Source organism: Falco cherrug, chromosome 4, assembly GCF_023634085.1.
Source record: "Falco cherrug isolate bFalChe1 chromosome 4, bFalChe1.pri, whole genome shotgun sequence".
NCBI lineage: Eukaryota > Metazoa > Chordata > Aves > Falconiformes > Falconidae > Falco > Falco cherrug.
In genome coordinates, this window is record NC_073700.1 from 3,544,849 (window position 1) to 3,566,888 (window position 22,040).

At 35.4% G+C, this 22,040-nt stretch overlaps 1 protein-coding gene across 3 annotated transcripts in view; it reads left to right on the top strand.

The window, feature by feature from the left end:
• Positions 1–22,040, top strand: part of PPARG (peroxisome proliferator activated receptor gamma) — a 62,058-nt gene that overhangs the window by 34,470 nt on the left and 5,548 nt on the right. For all 3 annotated transcript variants that reach the window (XM_055709349.1, XM_055709348.1, XM_055709347.1), the window contains exons 2-6: positions 540–767; positions 2,623–2,792; positions 4,575–4,713; positions 13,875–14,074; positions 18,392–18,842. In XM_055709349.1, the coding sequence (XP_055565324.1) occupies positions 548–767; positions 2,623–2,792; positions 4,575–4,713; positions 13,875–14,074; positions 18,392–18,842 (1,180 nt within the window). In that variant the 5' untranslated portion in view covers positions 540–547. The remainder of the gene's footprint in view (positions 1–539; positions 768–2,622; positions 2,793–4,574; positions 4,714–13,874; positions 14,075–18,391; positions 18,843–22,040) is intronic.

Here is a 22,040-nt window from a genome sequence, read left to right on the forward strand (position 1 = left end):
GATGCTCTGTAAAATATAATATTAAAACACCATTGTGTTTCATCTGGCCATTCATAATTATTTAGGTGGTTATTTTTTCCATATATATTTTTGTCAATTTTTCGTCTAACCATTGTTCTGTGAGCCTACAAGTTGCCTCTGCTGCCTTTTGAAGTACAGACCAGATCAGTTCAGTCTAGTAGCATACCGAAGACAACCACTCTGTTCTAAGCTTAGCCTGAGCCCTGGATGCCAGCAAACCTCGTTTGCTCTTAAGATGTGAGATGTCAGAGCCTTCCTAAGAAGAACCTCAAAGCCGGGTTAACTGCCTGGCATTAGCCATGCGATGTTACTATACAGCCTAACACATTACATGGTGACAACTCAAGCCAAATGACAGAGGGAGCCTAAATGTTCCCCTAAAACCTATACCTGATTGTGAGCTTGCACCTCAGCCCTTTGGACATGAGACAATTGGATCTCAGCTTGGGCCTGAAATCATTACAGAGAAAACTAGCTTCTTTTGAAATTTCTGTTTCTTTTGTTTGTTTTGTTTTCAGGGATTACAATGGTTGACACAGAAATGCCGTTTTGGCCCATTAATTTTGGAATTAGTCCAGTGGATCTGTCTGCGATGGATGATCATGCACATTCCTTTGACATAAAGCCATTTACCACTGTTGATTTTTCAAGCATTTCTTCACCGCACTACGAAGATATTCCTCTTGCAAGAACTGATCAGACAAGCATTGATTATAAATACGATATCAAGCTCCAGGATTGCCAAAGTATGCTTTTAATTTCTTTAAATACTTCTTTCCTGTTCATATTGATTCATTCTCTGGGAAGTGTAATATCAGCCAAAGTGTTTAGAAGTATTCAGATGTCTAAATGCTGGTCTCTTGTATCATCAGAGATGTCCACAAGATATTCTTGCAGGGCAGACAGAAAAGATCAAGTACATATAGCAGACCTTCAGCCTTTGAGAACAGCAGCTGGAGATCAGGCAAGGCATCATAAAGTATCTAAAATGACATTAAACACTTTTTATTTGACACATGAACCCCACCACTTGTTCCTGAAACCTCCAGCCTCCCATTCACATATCTTGTGTGTAAATTGTCCTTTGAAGCTCTATGCACACAATGCAGAATAAATATCCTGGATGTTAAAAAAGTGCCCCAGAGTACATAGCATATGAATTATTAATATGTGTAGCTTTTACATTCCAAGTGGCCTAAGAAACTGATGGAGTAGAAATATTTTCTGCATCTGAGTCACCACGTTGGTATAACTCTTATCAGTGCTCCTAATGCAGGCATAACCTTGGAGTTTCATGGGCTACTACTATTTATTCTCTATGAAAAATGTTTTTTCACTAGCTACAGTAAAAAAAATTTACACGGCACTCTCCTTTTAAGAAAGGAAGTGACAATTCTTAAACAAGTTGTTACTGCACGTCTGCTCAAAGTAGGTATGTAAGGTTGCTGTGCCTGGAACTTTTTAAAAGATTCCCTCAGCGTACTTAGATCTGACATCACATTTGCTTGTAGCAATCTGTACAGGAATTCTTACAGGGAATTCTTGCTAAGAAAATCGTGGTATTTAATTTTGGTCGTACAGCAAAGCAGGTGCTGTGTACCACTGGGTTACTTATGTCATAAATTAAAAGGCATTTTTCCAGCTACTAATTTGTTTTTATTTTCTTTAATTAGAAATGTCCATAACACTTTAATAACAAGCTAGAGAGTGCAGTAGAGTTTAGGTAGGATAAATCCTCTTCGTCTTTACTTAAATAATTTTCCACTTCTCTTTTTTTCTTCCTGTTTTTTTTCTTCCTGTTTTATACAGGAATATACATATATATTTTGTATAGTGTAGCCAGTCTGGAAAACAAAAACAGTCTGGAAAACAAAAACATTCACCTTATCCTGATACATGATCTGATGTAATGTTATAATGTCAAATGTCACAGCTTTCTTCTATGACCAGTAATGACTGATTTAAAGATATCTTATTTCATTGTTTGAGCTGGTTCAATATTATCAATTGCTCTCTTAATAAGAAACTTTCAGAAGATAAAATGTGTCTCTAAACTGCATCCAAAGTTGAACAGTGTTATCCAGGAGAAAACTACATTTCTTTAAATATTCAATATTATATTATCCAGTATATGTATTATCTAACAATATGTTATTCAATGTATAGGCCTATTAGATACTTAAATATTTTTTTAAGACTACGTTATAAACTCTGGTCCATCTCGCTGCAGTATTTCTGAACACCTTAAAGTAATACAACCAGATTAGAAACTGAGAAAAGTAAGGCCTTTCAAGTATGAGGTCTCCATATATAAATTTTTAATATCCTTGTCTTCAAATCATTCCACACTACAGAGCTGCAAACTGAATCTGTAATACACTTTCTACATCAGAATCTGGTTTTTCAGGCTATATGCTACCACTGAAATAGTGGCTTATAGCTTACATCCCTTTACATTCTTTGTTTACTGCTTGTTTTGGATTATGAAGCAGACCTATGAATCTGGCAATGTTTACTGTGATTGCTTGTGATTATTCCTTGCATGTTCTTTTATATATTCAATTAAACTTAAAGTTTATCATTTAAATCTCTTCTACACAGGTGCAATCAAAATGGAGCCTCCTTCCCCACCCTATTTTTCAGAAAAAGTTCAGTTGTACAATAAACCTCACGAGGAGTCCTCCAACTCCCTGATGGCTATTGAATGTCGTGTGTGTGGGGACAAGGCCTCCGGATTTCACTATGGTGTGCATGCATGTGAGGGCTGCAAGGTAAGTCATCACAAACATATTTTTTTCAGTAAGTAAAATTTGATACTATTTTAATCTGAATAATCACTTTGTAAAATCAGAGATCCATGCTTTAAAAAAAAGTTTTAGGTCTTTAAGTAAATCATTCCACATATACCACATATACTTTATGACTTAATAAGCAGGAATTTTTGAAAATATAATTTGCTTTTGTATTATTTATGTTACTGATCCATTCAACTTTTTTTGTGCGTTTCTTCTACTTTTGTCAATTATGCAATTATATTTCATTCCTGCTGTCTTGGAGGTCACTTGCAGCATCTGAATTCATAGAACACAGCAAAAGCAGGCTCCTGCCCAGCTCCAAAGCTCAATACTCAGCAATTTAAAATTCCAACTCCATTAGAGTTTCTTTACCTAATTTACACATTGCTAGGTGACTGTGGAAAAGTCTAATGGTGTTAAAGAATTTAGCCTTCTGCTTTAAAACTCCACCATCTCTTTTTTTTATGTCAATGATATTTAGTGTCTATAGCATATAAAGGACAAATGAATAGTGTAAAAATTGATCATCCTCAAGACTGAGAAAAGAAATGCAAGAGAAAGAAATAAATAATAATTCATTGAGTTCAAAGAAAAATATTACAGAGTTTAACATGACATTCCCATCTTCTCTGTTTTCAATATCTTGAGGAGAGTAACTAATGGGAAAGACCCAATGCAGAGCTTAAATAAAATTTGTAGCACTGAATTAAGGAACACACATAAAGCAATAAGTATGCTGTTGGTTATTTAGGTTCCAGTGAATTGCATAAATAAGAGTTGGCATTATGCTTTTGTTGTTATTTGCTGTGAGGAAAAATCGATTGTTACAAGGAACAAACGATGAAAATTTGGATAAACTTTATTAATTGATTGAGTGATCTGAGAAAGCATCTTTAAACTGTGGATAGACAGAAGTGTGAATTTCCATAATTGATTTCTCTCTTTGTAAGACTTCATAAGGCTTGTGTGCAATAATTTCCATAAGTTTGGCACCAAGTTTTGTGATTTTTCATGTGCCGATGTACTTTGAAAATCTGTAATATCCAAACAATCAAGGTAAACTAGAAAATAAAAAAACTAGAAAACATAATCCAGAAATAAATATTGCAAAATTAGTTCAGCACTGTGCAAAAACAAAGTAAAATATATTAAAATATAAATTCTCTTTAAGTACTGAGGCTCAAAAAGGAAAATAAATGTTTGAAATAGAATTTAAAAAATACTTGGTTAGCAAAGAAAATTTTTTAAAAAACAGCTAATATAACCTTTTTTATTTACTTGAGAACAAACTGCTGTTGGCAGAATTTCTGGTTTGTTTTTATTTATAAAAAAAATTATATTGCTAATGAGCTTTACATTTTGAAAATGTCACGTTCTCTTTATAACAAATTGTCCCATGAGCAGTGGAACAAATAGAGCTTTGCTTCCTTGGACATTATGTTCTTCGTGGTCAGCATGGCTCTGCAAAGCTCTCAGCTTATGTTGTTCCTAGTGTCCTTTAAACCCGGTTGATTCCCATAGGCTTCCCACCTGTTTGAGATTTTTACCCCTCTATCAAACTAGCTTGAAAATGGCTAATAAGATCAGAACAGGAGCACACTGGTAAGCAGAGAGTATGATCACATGAGCCTTGCTTCCTTTGGAAATCTGTCTGAAATAAAGTTAGGTTCAGCGTGTGTGCAGAAGGGTGCTTTGTATGTATAAAGAAGTGAGACACTGATACTGACAGTTTCTTGCATCCTTTTATGTTTACTCCAGGGCTTTTTTCGAAGAACAATTAGATTAAAGCTAATTTATGACAGGTGTGATCTTAATTGCCGCATCCATAAGAAAAGCAGAAATAAATGTCAATACTGCAGATTTCAGAAATGCCTTGCTGTTGGAATGTCACATAATGGTAAGCGCACATAGCATATTTTAAAACAATAATCTTTCATCTGAAAAATGACATGAAACATTAATATGATTACTGAATGTGCTGCTTTAACATCTAGTCTTCTGTTCCTTTACACTAGGCAGTTTAGAAATACATGTCAGAATGATTGCCTCTGAGTATAGGACACTGTATATCATTGGAAATTGCTTTCAATATAAAGATCAGATAGGTAGAGATCTGTACTTAGCAATATAATCTGTAGCGCAACATATGAGTTGGTTTTATTCTCCATCATTCTTGCTCATTACACTGTTGGTTGTTCTTCCTGAACATATTCCTAGTGTAATTGTTATTTTTCAGTTCATTGTCTTATTTTTTGACGAGACTCTTCTGCATACTGTAGCTCAGTGTCTTTCCTGTAAGCAGAAAACTTAATTTAATTATGAAAAAGGGACTAGAGAGTTTACTGAAACTGTGAATAATAACTTGAATTTGAGGCATAGGACACCTACTGAGGACCATTAGCATCACTAAGTTAACACTTTTTTGCACTGGAACGCAACATACTTCAGATGAATGGGGCAGACCCTGTACCATTTTAAAAAAAAACTGTCCTCCTCCTTCCTAGGATACCCACATCTGGGCATAGATTCCAATGTGTGGTAAGTAGGAGCGTAGTGTTTCTTAGCATGCCCGTTCAGCTGTTGGCCTTTCATCATATGGTGTGCAGAGCTGTGACTGCTGTGTTATATGCACTGTCTGATCTCTCCACCGTCCAGAGGTGACTATTCCCTCCCATCTGTGAACTGTAAGGAGCATTTCCATTCTGAATAAATTGCAGTCTTAGATAGCAAAGGTGTTTGCAATTGTGTATGGTTCTGTGATTCCTTTCTTTGCAGTAGGTAAGCATGAGACTGCTCTCTTGCATAGAATTGAGAAGAAAGTCCCTCTGAACTTTAAAATTCACATATCAATTCATGTGGAAATACTTATGAATGTTTGGACAGAAAGACATAATGAAGATTCTTTGCTGCCTTGCTTTGGCAAAGTTGAGTAAAAACAGGAATTAAATGTCATAACATAGAGACTTATGTAATTCTAAGGGTAAAGAATTGCAAACATGACTGGGAAAATAATTTCTCTGTGGTTTTTTTAGAACTTTCATTATTTTCAATATAAAAAAATGAGTGTACTGTCCCCAAGAGGAAAGCTTAACTGTGGTTTGAGAAGTTAATACATGCACTGAATGTAAATTGGTATGGGAAATGTTTTGCTAATAGAAAGTATGGTTTTCAAGTTCCTGGGATGCAACAGTAGCACTTAAAAATAAATCTAATTTTGAAATGCTACTGTGGGTATTTTTATAGTAATTCAGGAGGTTTCATTATTATTATTATTATTATTATTATTATTTTCAAGGTGCATGCCAAATTCCCTCATAACCTAGCAACATAGCTTCCAATTATGTCAATGGGAAACATGTGCGGCCTTATCAAGAAGGGGGAGGCTAAGACTGTTCTCTCTGGCTTAGTAACATGAAGGGCCCAAGAAGTATTTTTAAAATTAACATTTCACCTGACATTTTTTCCCGTTCAGCCAGTGCCAGGGCAGAAGCTGTGGCACCAGCAGAGGCCATGGCTATGGGAGTCGGGGGGAAGCACAGAGAGGAGGGGAAAGGCAAAGCCGTTTGTCCCAGGGCCTGAAGGAACGCTTTCCTTTGCTCTCACCAGCAGTTCACCTAACAGGGAGTTAGTAGTGTTTATACTCAAGTATTGGCTTCTACATTTGCATTTTTTGCCCACTCTGGTTACGTTACATTGCATGAAACAACACCCTCGCTCCTCCATCATTTATAAACAAACAAATCTATAAAAAAGAACTAAATCTTGCCTTTCAAGGCACAGGCCTGTATAAAGATGCATGCAGAAATGCAACGCTGGATGTTGTCAATGACACTGAGATACTTTTTTAAGTTACATCTACAGAATGAAGTTCAGCCATTTGGGCAGTGAATTCTGAATTTTAAATGCTTGGAATCAGAATGTGGATTATTTGTGCCTGAGGGTTCCAATCTATGTCTTTGCATAGACATATTATTGCAAAATCAGTAGGGCATTTGCAAAAACAGGGAATGCAAGGAGACACTTAGCAGCTACAACCACATTTTTTCACGTATAAATGCTACATACCACTTGGCTGAAGGTTAAAAAAGACAGTAGTGTTCTCATGCTTTGAATATTGTTTTCCTTTTCTTCTCTAGCCACAGTGCACTCTGTGTTTAACCCTTAGTTGCTCAGATTGTATTCTGAAGTACCACTAAGCAGAAGCTTTGTTCTTTTAGAACCAAAAAATTTTAGCAATCTAAATTTATTTTTTTCTCTTCTACTAAAAATGCTATTTATATAAAACTAACTACTGTAATGGAAAAAAGAGCACGCATGGCTATATGTCTTTATTATCAGTTCTGGGAGCAGTTAATTGCTCAGTCTGGGTATATGCCCAGTAAATTCAGACAGGTATCCGCCCTGGCTTTATTTTGTGTTTTCTAGTATAAGAAACTGTTTATAGTCTATGTGAGGACTTATTTATGCTCAAAAATAATCTAGACAGTCAGGAGAGTGCTATACAGAATGGCCTATAAGCAATTGTAGTGACTTCTCCAAGCTGTGAAATGTGGCGTAAGGATAAATAGTCTGTAGTTTTTTCCCACTGAAAGGCAAAGGATATAACATAGCACATAGTGTCTTACTGTTGGTTTTAAATCACTGACATTTGAAGAATACTGTAAATGAAAATAAAAGAAATAACTGCCAAAGGGAAGAGAGAGAGATCTTATGTTCCAGCAGGCACGTGCCCAAACCTGCACAACCTTCTATTACTGTGACAGACATCGCCATCTGAACCCCTTCCACCCCTGCAGCATCAGCAGCAAGCCATATTTCCAGATGTCTTACACCAGCCTTCTGGTTTGCCCCTGCCCTTCCTACCCCTACAAATCCTGCCTTGATCTGCTTCCCAGGCCCCCAGGAGGTAAGGAAGCTGGACCTGCTGTGAGTGTAGATGGAGGAGAGAGAAGATAGAGTAGCAAGGAGAATAAGTGGTCCAGGGAAATAGTAGATGAGGCCAGGGTCACAGGAGGGAGGTGGAGAGAGAAGCAGAAAAGGATGTCACCCATCCTTGAAATTTTCCTAAACCACCAGAAATACTGTGAACTCTTATCCATTCTGTAAACTCTCCTTTTCCCACCCTAACCTCTGTAGGTATCATCAATCCCTCTTACTTCTCCTCTCATCTAAAATCCCACTTTCCAAATTATATTATAACATAACCTTCTGTAAATCTCCTGGTGCCTGACCTCTCCCTGACTTTTGTCTCAGTCCCCTGAAAATGACAATTTCTCCAAAAGGAAACTACTAGGCTGAATTTTGAACATAACTGGATTTTGCCTGAAATGTTACGAAGCACTGAACAGAATCTGCTGCAACTAATACAATATTTATAAAATATATTCTAAAGTGTAAAAAAAAAAGTTAAACTATCCTTTTGCCTATCACATTAGAAGATTTGAATGTTTTATTCAGAACTCTCTAACTTTATGTTGTTAACGAAGTGCTATATTGAAAATATACCTTTGGGTCATGATCACCTTTTGTTTAGGAAAGTTTATTCTCGTAATTCATGAATTACTTCAGACACATATGTTCATGAAATAGGGACAGTGTTTAAAAGTGGATCATGAAAGATCCACTGCTATTATTAGTTCATCCTAAAAAAGCCCATTTAGAAAGAAACAAAGACATGTGGAGATGATGGACTGCTAATAAACAATCCATACAAAGGTGCATAACAAACTTTGCCCCAAGCATAGTTTTCACACACTAAACACAAGAAAAAAATATTATGAGATTCCTGAGGGATTTCATTATTGCCAAATTAATCTATGTAAAAGTCTGATATTATGATAGCAGGCAACAAGATATGCCCTAAGGATTTATATAGTACAGAGGACAGTAAGATCTCGTTCCTATTCTTAGTGAAGTCAGTTCCTGTGTTTAGAAGACTTGGTCCTATCTGCTAAATGCAAACTGCTAATACTAGGGGCTGTTTTGCTGAACTGAGTAGACATGTGATCTGATAGCTGGCAATCCAGCTCAAGTGGGTTGTTAAACCAACGATGGGTGTTTTAGGCCAGTGAGAGATAACACCCCCCCCCACCCCCACCCCCAACCCCACCTCACCCACCCCCCACTCCACCCCACCCCACCCCACCCCACCCCCCCACCCCCCCACCCCCCACCCCCCACCCCCCCGCTATACTGCTTTGATTAGCTAATCAGCTTGTGCATTCTTTGATAACAGGGGGGTAGTTTGGACTGATTTGACATTGATGTAACAAAGCTTACTCATAGCACAGAAAGCTATTACATCTAACTCAATTCTGAATGCAGCATGCAAGTGTTCAGGAATAGACGTTAATGTTTATAACCTAGTTTACCATATAACAACGTATGTGCTAATTTACTTTCACAGTAATCTCAGCATTTTAACAGACTTGCTATATAATTCAGTCTTACCTTTGGCAGTGATACTTCTGCTGTTTCTGGGTTTCTTTCCCTTTTTCATTTATGCAGAAGGAATTTTAAATAGTAATTTTTAAAAGAGAAACCAGGAATCTGATCGTCATAGAAGAATTAGCATCATGCCAAACCTATGCCAAATATTCCTTTAAAATGTATAGTAAATTTCTATGCAGTTTTAATCATGTATGATTTGATATAGTCTTCCTCTGTGTCTTTGGGCTTCAACTTCAAAATAGATTATACACAAGGGTGTTTGCATTCTTAAAATTTAGCACAGTGAAGACAAGGCTCTGATTTAACATTAATGTTCACAGGGGTTTTTGACTGTATATATAAAAATTATACAAATTCTAAAACACATGGAAACAAAAAGTTAGATATGATTCCAACAAGGAAAAGCACTGAAGCAGATAGCACAGTAAAAAATAGTATTTGGGGTTTATAGCACTTTTCAAGCAGAGATCTCAAATGCTTTTCAGGAACATAAGTATCACAGTCACAAGAAAAATAAAAATAAATGGTAAGTGAAAGAAGGCATCTCCTCTAGAATTATTAACAGGAAATGAAATATTAACAGTATTACGTACTTCAGTACGCTCTGTAAATTAGTAGAATTTTATATTACAAGCACTAGGGTTCGTAACTAATTTGCAAAGGTAATTTGGCATGCTTTATTTGGGATGAATAAGCACACCAGAAATGTGATTCTGGAACACCCCTGGTCAATCTTATTTTCCATTAAAAAAGTAAACACAATGTAAGTTGTCATTTATTATCAATTCTACACCAGTGCTATGTAAACTTTTAACAGGGAACTATCAACAATACATTGTTTAGCAATACCAAATTGCTAGCACAAATACTGTAATTTACTTTCCCAAAGCCTCTTGGACAGGACACAAGGCTCTGCACAGGAATCAGGGTATAGGATAAGGGGTATATTTAGAAAATACAGTATATATACTATGCTGTCATTTTATACTCAAAACTAAAAGCAAGCCCATTTTATACTGGCAGTATTAGTGCAACAGTAGAATCAGTTATGTGGAAAACTGCCACAAGTTTTAAAAAGGAAACTATCCTCCTCAGTTCTGGCAAACTTACTTGAAAAAAAAAGGCACTAGTCTATTCACCCATGTATGAATTTCTAGCAAGATGTTTGTTACCGGTCTGGTTTCTATTCTTTAAAAGAATACAATTATAGAGCTCAATCAGTTATTCTCTAATGATAAAACAATCTTTTGTTCAAATCTGTTTTGAAAATCCCTGATCTTTTCAGTAAAATCTCTACATTAAACCTCTATTTCAGTAATCAGTGTCATAGCTGGTACATACGCTGTGGTGCATCATTAAGAAAGTTTCAGTAGATAACTGATTAGAAAAGGGGAGGAGGGGGGGAAAGATAAAAGAAAATAAAATTCTATTGTTTTTAATGCATTGGGGAAGTGTATGAACTATTTTAGAGCTAAGTTAATGTTAAAACATAGGAAGGGGAAGCAATATACTGTCTTTTTTTTTTTTTTTTTTTTCAATCCCTGGTTTGTAGAAGTAACCTTGATGAAAGGGAGTCACGCCAGTGAGAGTCCAGATTATAAATTTGCCTCTGCAAACCCCAGCTCTCAAGAACAGGCCCACAACAGAATCATGTCTCATACTGGTGTTCAGTCAAGCTCTGTTTCCATAACAGTTAGAGTTAGTGTGCTTACAGAACGAGCTTATAGCATTCACATCAGGCTGCTGGGGATGCATAATTTGTTGTAAACATATTATGAAGATACTACATATAATGTTATAAATTTATTCCATATAAAATGTCAAAATAGTTTACAAGTAGGATTTATCATAACAAAACTTTTTTCTGGCCCAAAGCACCTAGTTCCTGATATGACTGTGAAATCTATCAAAGGACATGATCCTTAGAGTTCCTGTGTTCCTTTTTTATTAACAGTCCTTTATATGAAGCTAATACTTCCCTTGGTTTCTTTCCAGATTAAAAAGTCCACTGTATTGGTCTGAGAAGTCTTGCTAGGCTTCACTTAGGTCTTCAGTTTGCATATTCTTCCTCAAAAAAAGATGGTGAGGGGGAGTTGAATTTGTCAGCAAGAACCCAATCAGAAGCACCAAAGTATCACAAGATTTTTCCCGTTGATGAAACTATTGCAAAATACACATTTGAAGAGTGGACAAATTAATCATAAAACATAATCCGATGCATGTCACAAATTTAATGTTAAAATAATACTAACACTGAAACCAGGTTTAGTGAAGAACATAATAGCTTTTAATGAAAATATAAGTTTAACAAATGTCTAGCCACACTGTTCAACATGGGCTTTTAAATAACCTTTAACACTTTTATTAGCTATATTATTATTTTAACACCTTCTTGACCCCACATTTTAGTTATACATGTTGTCCCTGCAACAACTTCTTACAATATTGTATTAATATATTTTAGCTTTATTACATTGATGATGGTTTGATATTTTTTTTATTGAATCAGTCCTTAAGTATCTGAAAAAAATAATCTGTAAATGCTATAAAATATTTTCAGTGAGTCTTCACTCTACTTACTGCATGGAATACTCATACTTCTTCATTTACATCTTCAAGGATGTCTAAAATGCAGATATCATTATCATGGGTTTAATGTTATCACATCCATACATGTTTTTTAAAAAAACTCGAAGGATTTGTGTTAACTACAGATAAGAATTTTTAATAGTGAGAGAATCCATCTTAACTGCAAAATGAAAATACCATCTTGATACACAGTGTTCATGGAAGCATATGTGGCTGAATTAACTCCTTTGTAGTTATGATGATTTTTTTCATCTTTTTATTTAGGTTACGCTAAGTACAATATGAAGTCTCCTTTTGTCTGATACTAATTTTTTATACATCACTAACGTTATCATATGTTCATCTACTCACTTCTTTACGGAACGGTGTTAGTCTCTTTGAGACATTTTAGTATGTCATATAAACTAATATGAAGTTAATAATTTCTTTTGCTCTCAGAAGAAAGGAGAGCAGTGACGTCTCCCTGAAAACTATTGTTAACAGCTGAGTAAGAATACTTAGTCTTTCCTATGAGAGAGGAAAAAATTACATATGCCATCGTATATATGATCCAAAACAAATATAAACTGGCAATTATTCAAAATTTCCCATATGAAAAAATTATAAGCAACAGACATTTTCAGGGTGGGGGAGGTGGGGTGGGGGAAGTAGAATATGTTCATTTGTACCTACTGAACTAGAATTCCTTTCACGATGATTTTTATTCTGCCGTGTTAACTCTAAGAATACCCAAGTAAATATTAAATTTACAGCATGCATCATTTGGAGACTGAGTTTACTGAAAGAGAAATGTAGCAGAGCTGTAAAAATAAACAACTTTGTCTCTACAGCCATGAAAGAAGAGAACCAATCAATAACTATAATATATGACAGATGGGGGTGTTATGTTTTCTGGCACAATTATTTTTTTCTGGGAAAAAAGTGTTATTTCTGTCCATCAGCACACTGCAAGCAAACTTGTAAAAGGAAAGTGGCTAGTCATTTCCTGAATCAATGTCCCTAGCACAATCATTCATATGTATGATCTTAACAGCATTTTTACTATAACCAGGGAGGACACTAATTGCTGAAAAAATATTTTATTATTTCCATTTCCTCCTAAGGCCAAAATGCAAACCTTTATTTCTTCCTTCTGTTTTTTGTTTTGATGCTCTTTTGTTCTGTTTTGTTTTCATAAAATAAAATAATTTCTGTTTACTGAAATATCATGATAAATCAGTCTTGATCTTGATGGCTCATTTGAAATATTTTCCAAGTCAGTCCCCATATGAATAAATAGTGTCTTGGATAGTAAGTACATAGGTGTAAAAGCAGGAGTTTTACAGCCCGCCTTACATCGCTGTTGAGCAATGGTGAGCGGGTATGACTAGGCAGAACCACCTCTTGTTCTTTCAACACTGCATGCACATAGAGTTACCATGAAGAACTCAGCCTTTTCTGGCTTTCTTATTCCCTGTGCAACCTTCTTTCTCATTCCTTAATTCTTTTGGTAACATTTTATAGCACTTGCTACATTAAGTCCTGTTGAACTATTTAGGAATTTATTCCTACAAGGCATGTGAGTGTTTTGTTTCTAAACAAATGAAGAATCTGAGACCCATATGGTGATTTGCCCAAAACAATAGAAGGCTGAAGGGTGGTTCCTGCCCTAAGCCAACAGAATTTTAATATTTTAAAGATTCCTTACATTTTATTTAGATTGGAGGTAGAGTGGTTTTCACCAGCTCTGTCAGGTGAGCTGACAATAGGTTTTGCATTTCCAAGCAAGATATTGTAATCTTAACTGTTTGGGCACATAGATTATTTCCTCTTTGAGATTTGTTTGTTTACATTTATTTAAAGCACTTCAGCTTTTTTTTGCCTATAATACTGGAGAAAAATCATCTTTTTCTTACTTGCCTAAGTACTGTTTTAATAAAAACTTCAAGAGGTCATAACAAAAAGTGACATAAAAAGGTATTCAGATATGCTTTTTTAGGTGTTACTATAGCTATAGTAATTGCTTGTCATCTTCTTCAGCCATCAGGTTTGGGAGAATGCCACAGGCGGAGAAGGAGAAGCTCTTGGCAGAGATTTCCAGCGACATCGACCAGTTAAACCCTGAATCTGCTGATCTACGAGCACTTGCCAAACATTTGTATGACTCATACATAAAGTCCTTCCCTCTGACCAAAGCCAAGGCGAGGGCGATCTTGACAGGAAAGACAACAGACAAATCAGTTAGTTCCCTCTGTTTTGTTTTTTGGGAGTTTTTTTTCTCTTTCTTTTGAGTAAATGATTTACCACATTGACAATCTTTAAAAAAGAAAAAAAAAAAAAAAAAAAAAAAAAAGCTTTGCTGTTGGCAGTTACATATTTCAAGCTGTGTCTGAAACACAGGAAATGTTTTTAGATAGGATAAGTAAACATTATTTGAAAAAACTCCAAGTTCACCTAATAAAATACTTGAAACCAGTACAAGAATTTGAAGGTCATCTTAACCTTTTTGTATTCTCTGATCCACTCTTCCCGTTTTCCTTCTCTTTCACCAAAGGTTATCTTCCACACTATCTGTTTAAGGTAGCTATCTAGCTGTCAGGAATTGGTTGTTGTACTATTCATGCAGCCCTATCATAGCATATTATTAGCACTAGATGTACCCAAAGGAATATTCTTTTTCATAAGTGTAGTTCTTTTTCATGTGTCAAATGATTCCCAGTACCAGCACCACTGCTAGCCTCAACTATGCTGCTTATTCTCATGATGCTCTGATGACTTCCTGCATTTAACTCTCTCATCTTGGATCAGATCAGTATCTTGTGTTGGTGCTATTGGAATTTTAGGAGAGTCTACAAGAAAATTTTTGAAAAGTAGGGAATAGAGATATGTGTATTTGTGGGTTGCTTTGGAAACTTCACTGGTGGTACATAACAATCCTCTGTATCAGTGAGAGGAGGATGAAGAAGACCTGATAATTATAGTAGGCTTTAAATTTTGTCACTATATTAATACCTAAAGAGCAAAATAGTATTCCAAAACTTATAACTCTTAGTTTGATATATTTTCTAGAATCATCGGAAAAAAAATTGTCAGGATTAGAAAACTGACCATATTGAATGTGGAGGTTATTTCAGGCTTTTTTTCTTGAAAGATAGTTAAAATCATAATTTAAATATTGCCCTTAATATGGTTGTACCCCTCATATAAAAACTTCAGATATGGTGGACACTTACAATTTGAGTAACTTTTCATCACGGACTACATAAAACTTGAACTAGCATTTTTTTTTTTTATTCTGCAGAAAGCTGATATGCTAAGTCCACTTGAGGGTCATTGCTTTTTCCAAGTCTTTCTGCAGTTCCCTCTCTGTATCAGAAATTTAGCTTACTGGGAAAGTATTAATTAAGCAATTTAGGGTTTCTTAAGTGTGTTATTAAAAACTATGTATCTGCGTTGGGAAACAGAAAAATAGGGTGCTTAATTATCTATCTTGTTTATTCCTCTTCATCGTAAAAACGTCACCAGGAGCCCTGCTCCTTTTGTCTGCAGCTGCCCACCACACACTCTGGAACATGACAGCATTTTGAGCAGGGTTACCTATGGTGCTCTCATCTTCCATTTTTCCAGATGTGTGTTTAAAAATCTGGGAAGTTTGCTTCTGAGGTCCCAAGTGCATCCACAAATTCTGCTTTTGTTCTGTAAGGTTCTGTGAAGCTGTCATAGAAGTCAATTAGCACGTGGTTTGCTGCTGGGCTGTGCTGGGCGCTTAACAAACATCTGGGCTTATGCAACTTGGTCATGTCTGCAAGTTACACTAATGCAATACTCATTTAGTAAATATATAGTATGCCATAAATTATGTTCTTTTTTTTTTTTTTTGAAAGTTTTAAAACTTTGCCAATTACAATACAGCAACAAAGCAATAGACACAAGATTCAGCTTTTCATTTTGTTGCAAATTTTCAATCGTTTTAAAATTAACACTGAAAGAGTGATAGTATTTAACATTAATTATTTATTAATATTAATTTATTGTTTATAAATATTGATATGCATATATAACTATTAATTAACATTAATACGTAATAACATTTACATGATTTGAACTGTAATGGACTTTGTGCGCTGGAACATCAAACTGTTTACTCTGGACATAGTTTAAATTTATATTATTGTTTAATTGTTAAATCATCTGCATTAACTGAAAATAATTGGATATGCTAACTGAGTGTGTCAAAATCAAAATTACTAACTCATCCTCTTATGGGATATCCAGTGCTCATTTGGCATAAAATTCTACTCACAAAGTTCATCTGAATATTTATGCTAAAAAATTCTTTACTTGTTTTGAACTCTTTCTTGATTTTCATCTTCTAATGTCAGTAGGCTGGTGGCATAGTATAGTCTTTCTAAAGCACGTGTACATGCAGTGGATAGATGGCATTTCCTTGTACTTTGTGCTCCCACTTAAAATTTTCTACAAGGAAACCAAAATGACCTACTATTACTAAAACATGTATTTTAAAAGGCTCTATAGTCTTGTTATTCCACTATTTTGCATATGCCTGCATATACCTACGTACAGATATGTATAAAATGCTGCCAAAATAACATTACATACTGAAAAATACCTTATTCTTCTGGCTTTTCTCAGTGCAGCGTGTTTATTTTTTCGGTTTCACACTGAATTCCTGGTGCAAGTGGAAAAATTGTGTCACACCTCACACTCTATTTAACTGAACCTCATGGTCTGGAGCTAGGTTTGCCTGCGGTTACTGTGACAGTGACAGCACTACTTCCATTGGTCTTGTCAGCAGCAGAATACCGATGTAATGAAACCATTTTGAAAACCGAAATCATCTTGTGCAGATATTAGTGTTTTGGTTCCCAGCTAGACCTCTTTTTGCCAAGCAGCTGTATCAGTTAAGGACAAAACTGTCAGCTGTCACACCACCACCACCCCTCCTTTCTTCCTGGTGAAAGCAGGTCGGAGCTTTGCCTTCGACTTAGCCTGAGCCAGACGACCAAGCGCTTGCACAAGCTCCGTCTGCAGAACTTGCAGGGGGCGATGGGAGCAGTAACCTCTAGCTGGCGGGTAGTGACAAGCATCCATGGGCAACATCCTCCTCAGACGGCACCAAGAGACGCCAAAGAAAGCAGCTAATTTCAGTTTTAAAACTTCCATCATAATTTAGCACTGAATAGACTTCAAAACCGATTTAATCAAATAGGAATAGCATTTTAGAAGTTTCCAGAAGCTGATTCTGTGGGAGAGGACCACAGACTATGTATAGGGAGGTTTGGGGGTTTTTTGAATCTGTTCTGCAGCATATAGTGAATATGAAAACATGACAGTGAGCACCCATGTGACTAAGGCATTAGAATCTGTAATCCTAAAGGATCTTAAATTTAAAAAATGAATTTCTGTAGTTCAATTGTTGGTGTATATTAATTAATATTAATATCAGTAGATATATTTTCAGTGCATCAATGAACTATTTAGTCATTTATTCTCTAACGAAAAGATCCTTCAGATAAAGTCAAGAAATCCTCGCTTAACCACTTCTTTAAAACCAGGAGCTTCTTCTGCATATTCTGAAACAGATTGTTTCCAGATCATAACGAAAGTTTTCCTGGCACTATTTATTCTAATCTGCTTTCAAAATTGATTTATTCCAGTTGAGATTATTTCACAGTCAGTTTCATTCTTGTGTTCTGAATTGGCTGCTGTAGTTTGTAACGTGTTATTTGTGTTTTCTATCTCATTGACAACTTGTTTGAGTTTAAATGCATCCTAACTTTGTTATTTTTAAAGGAATTAACAGCAAAAGGTTAAGTTTGTCAGATAATCAATACCATAAAGTTGATACTACTTGCAGTATTTTATAGAAGGATAAAACTTGGAAAGAACATTACAGTGTATGAAGTAATCAAAATGTGAATATACTCTGTCTTCCTATAAAAAAGAAGCTATATCATCAGAAGTGAAAGCATGTCAGTGTACACTTACTAGTTTCTGTTTTATAGAAGCCATTAAAATGCAGGTAAAAGGAGTAACATATTAATCTTTTGTTTATAAGCATTCCAAATTTTGAATTCTGATATTACAGAACTTCTATGAAACAAAACCAATCAAACAAACAAAACAAAACAAACACACAAACAAAAAAAACCCAAAAAACCAACCAAACAAACACAAAAAGGCAAAAATCATGGCTATTTTAAAATAGTGTTCCTTACCCCTCTCGCCCAATTATTAAAAAAAGTATCAGCCAAAGTCCTATTTTTAGAATGTGAATTCATGGAACATGTGAGAAGTCCTTAAGAACTACTTGTGCTTTCTGTAAATCATTTTAACATCGTGTGGATATTTGCTTTAATAGGTTTATGAAGGTTTAACTCTTTTGGGAATAAATCAAGGGAGTATAACCCTTGATATATTTTTCATAGATATCTAAGTGTTTTCTGATACCTCTGTACGGTACTTCCCTTTCTCAGGAGTAAAATGTCCATAGAAAGGACATTTGAAAGTAAATTCTCTTTTCCTTTCATTTTTAGCCATTTGTTATTTATGACATGAACTCTTTAATGATGGGAGAAGATCAGATCAAGTGCAAGCATGTGTCACCGCTGCAGGAGGAGAACAAAGAAGTAGCAATTCGCATTTTCCAGCGATGCCAGTTCCGCTCAGTGGAGGCAGTGCAGGAGATCACAGAATTTGCCAAGAACATTCCAGGTTTTGTGAATCTTGACCTGAATGATCAAGTAACTCTCCTGAAATATGGCGTCCATGAGATCATATATACTCTCCTGGCTTCTCTGATGAATAAAGATGGAGTTCTTATATCTGATGGACAAGGATTCATGACACGGGAGTTCCTGAAGAGCCTGAGAAAACCTTTTTGTGACTTTATGGAACCCAAGTTTGAGTTTGCTGTGAAGTTCAATGCACTGGAATTAGATGACAGTGACCTGGCAATATTTATAGCTGTCATTATACTAAGTGGAGGTAAGTGCTGTCTTATTTAATATGATATTTTATATAATAAAATTGACACTTTTGATTCCTGTCCAAACAGGAAAGTGCTCAGCACTACAGGATGGGTATGAGTTTATTTACACATAGTATTTTATTAATTTTCAGCTTTCTTGATGTTGTTTGCACTTTTTTCAGTGTCAGGCAGAAAGTAAAAATGTAAATGACCTGATACTAATGATGGAGCTGGAAATGCCTGCTGAATCAGCAGTCCATTTAGTTAGAAAACAAAATCAGGACTGTCTTTCTGAAAACAGGAAGGGTGGAAATTCACTGGCAAGAACTTCTAAAAGTTAAAATTCTGCATGAGGGTTTTTTAAACATGCAATTAGATTGTGTGGCTTGCTAATTGTACACAAATAGCTTTGACTCCGTAAAAATTTCAAAATGTATGTGGCCTTTGGCTTACAGGATTGTTATGATGTTTTCTGATGTTGTTGTTTGTTTCACTCCTGCAAGGTTTTATTTGCCTTTAAAAGGGGGGGTGGGGGGTTAGAATGCATTTCTCAAGAAACAATGCTCTTCTAATGCCTGAGAAAAACAGGGGCTGTGTGTCTGCTCTGTTCAGATTTCCTAAGCTGCTCTGCTTATATTAATCTTTATACATTATGCTTTGAGCAAAGCATGAATCTGAAAGCCCAGGTCATCAGACCACATGCATTTTAACACTTCATTTGAAAAGGCACTCAATTTTCAGGTTTTGAAGACAGTCAATATGCTCTATCTCATTCTGCGGTGATGTAGCTATTATGTTTTGTAAAGTAGTGAATGCTAGCCAGACTTAGTTCACTTACAAACCGTTCCACCGAGAATCTCAGATATCAGGTATGCATTTCAGGTCATGTTGAAGATCTTTGACTTTGGCCAATACTATCAAGTTAGTGATGTTGCACAAAGAAAATTTTACCCTACTGATTTTTGTGTGTTTTGGCTTAGAATGGTAGTGCAGCTATCAATGGGAGGAATGTGCTGAATGTCATGAATTCAGAGCCTTCACAGAGCAACGCAGAGTATTTTGTTATTAAATTATGTTTAAGCAATCAAACACAACAACCACATGCTATTGTTTTAAAAACAAACATTCTGTTGCGAGTGCATTGTTATGTATAGCTTCATTTAAAATCACATACAATTACGTCTGGCATTGTGTTTCATTCAGTAAAAATGTGGTATCACTATATGGTTTATTAGACTAACTAAATCCACTTCAAACAAGTACAATTCCCAGAAGACATTTTCTTGTGCAAACCTTCGAACACAATGATCCCTGAGGACTTGGAATTAATTCAGGAAGGGAAAATATGTTACTGGTATATTTTGTTTGGCTTTGATGGAAGAGGAGAAATTATACAAGCCTATTAGGGCACTACACAAAACATGCCAATATTTTGCATTTTCTAATATAATGAAATTTGACAGATAAGAAACAGGCCTCTGAAAATCCACTCCTAATTGAAAAAAGGCAACTTGCAATCTGTAACGCTAGGTCTTCAGTGATGTTTGGTTTATATTAGAGGAAATAGGTATGATGTAACTAATCTTACATTTTAGATCTCAGGAGGACAATGATCCACAGAAAGAAATCAACAGTGTTGAACCAGATCTATCAACAAGTCTTTTAAGAATAATTTGTAAACAGAGATCTGTAAAGAGCTACTGAATTTTAAGAGTTAGCTCTTAAATAATTCTGAAGCAAATCCATATAAATATATAAATCCGTATAAACATAAATTAGTCCTTTCTAAGAAAATCCTTTCATTTCTTGATAGTAAAGATCTTTTCCTGTCTTTATCAAGAACTTTTTTTTTCACAAAAATCATTATAGTTATTTTATAGTTTATAATATAGTTTATATAGTAAAACCCGAGTTTATATTTTGAAAAAAAATTGAGCTTTGCTGCCAATTAGAAAATGGTTTTTATCATGGAATTTAGAGTCAGATATAATATATATTGAACTGTATGCGTCCTGTGGGACTGTAATATCTTATGTGGCATAGAACTGAAATCCTGTTTCTCAGATGTCTCACACGCTCCGGTTTTTGTAAGAGTTATATTCTTACGGAACTTAATTTCTGTAAGAAGTACATGAATATCAAACCAGGATTATTTCATTGAAAATAGGATTTCAAAACCAGTTCATATTACCTCAAGGATTTTACTAGCTGCAGGAGTACTGTAATTTTTAAGTCAATTCAAGAAATCCCGTGTACAAATATCTTAAAAAGTAATTCAGTTTGTGAAACAGAAAAGATCCAAGCCAAACACTCTAATTCTGAGTGAATCTGTTATTGCCTAGCGAAATTGTGTTAGTTCTGCTGGCTCCGCTGGTGCTCTCTCTTATGCAGCTCTAAAAAGAAGAGAGAAGGGAAAGAGAAAGATAATTCCAGCTGGAACATTACATGTAGAAAGCTTTTCATTGTGAAGTGAGTGCTTGGAATTTGCCACAAATCCTATAAAACAGTTCAGCCTTTTGATATTGAAACAGTTGCCTTTGTGTTATATGTAAAAAGGCAAAATGCCCATGTAACAAAATATAAAAAGCTGACCAATTAACTGGAATAGCAACAAAATGAAAGTACTCCCACTTCCACAGTCAATCATTTTATTGTTTCCAAGCTGCTCAGTGCAGCCTCACTCTGTCTCAATGATTCCAAATTTACTCTGAACTCATTAGTACAAAGCTGAAGAGTTGTTCTTAATGTTGGTGTATTGTGCTTTAAAGCAATACTGTAAAGGGCAAACAAATTCTAGTACTCTGAATGTAATGCTGATGAGACAGACTCTGTGTGTGAGCAGTAGGATATTACCTTGTTTTTACAAAAGAAGTGCTTTATGCCTTTAACAGCAATGCCAAACTCTCATCACAACACTCTTTTACTTATGGGAACTTGGATAAATAAGCTTTGGTAAAAGGAGATCCGGAAAACTTCAAGAGATATTCTTCCTCCCTGTCGTGTTCCTCTGTGCTGCTGAGACACGTTCTCAGCCAGTAGTGAGTGCCATGGTATACATGTTAAAGAACTTGAAGCACCTTTAAAAATAGTATACATACTGGTGCTGAAAATGAAGTCTATTGTAAGAAGGTTTAAGGAGAACAAGTTGGATGTCTGTGTTGGGCAGGAAAGATAATATAGTCCAAGACTTGTTGGGATGATCAACATTTATAAAC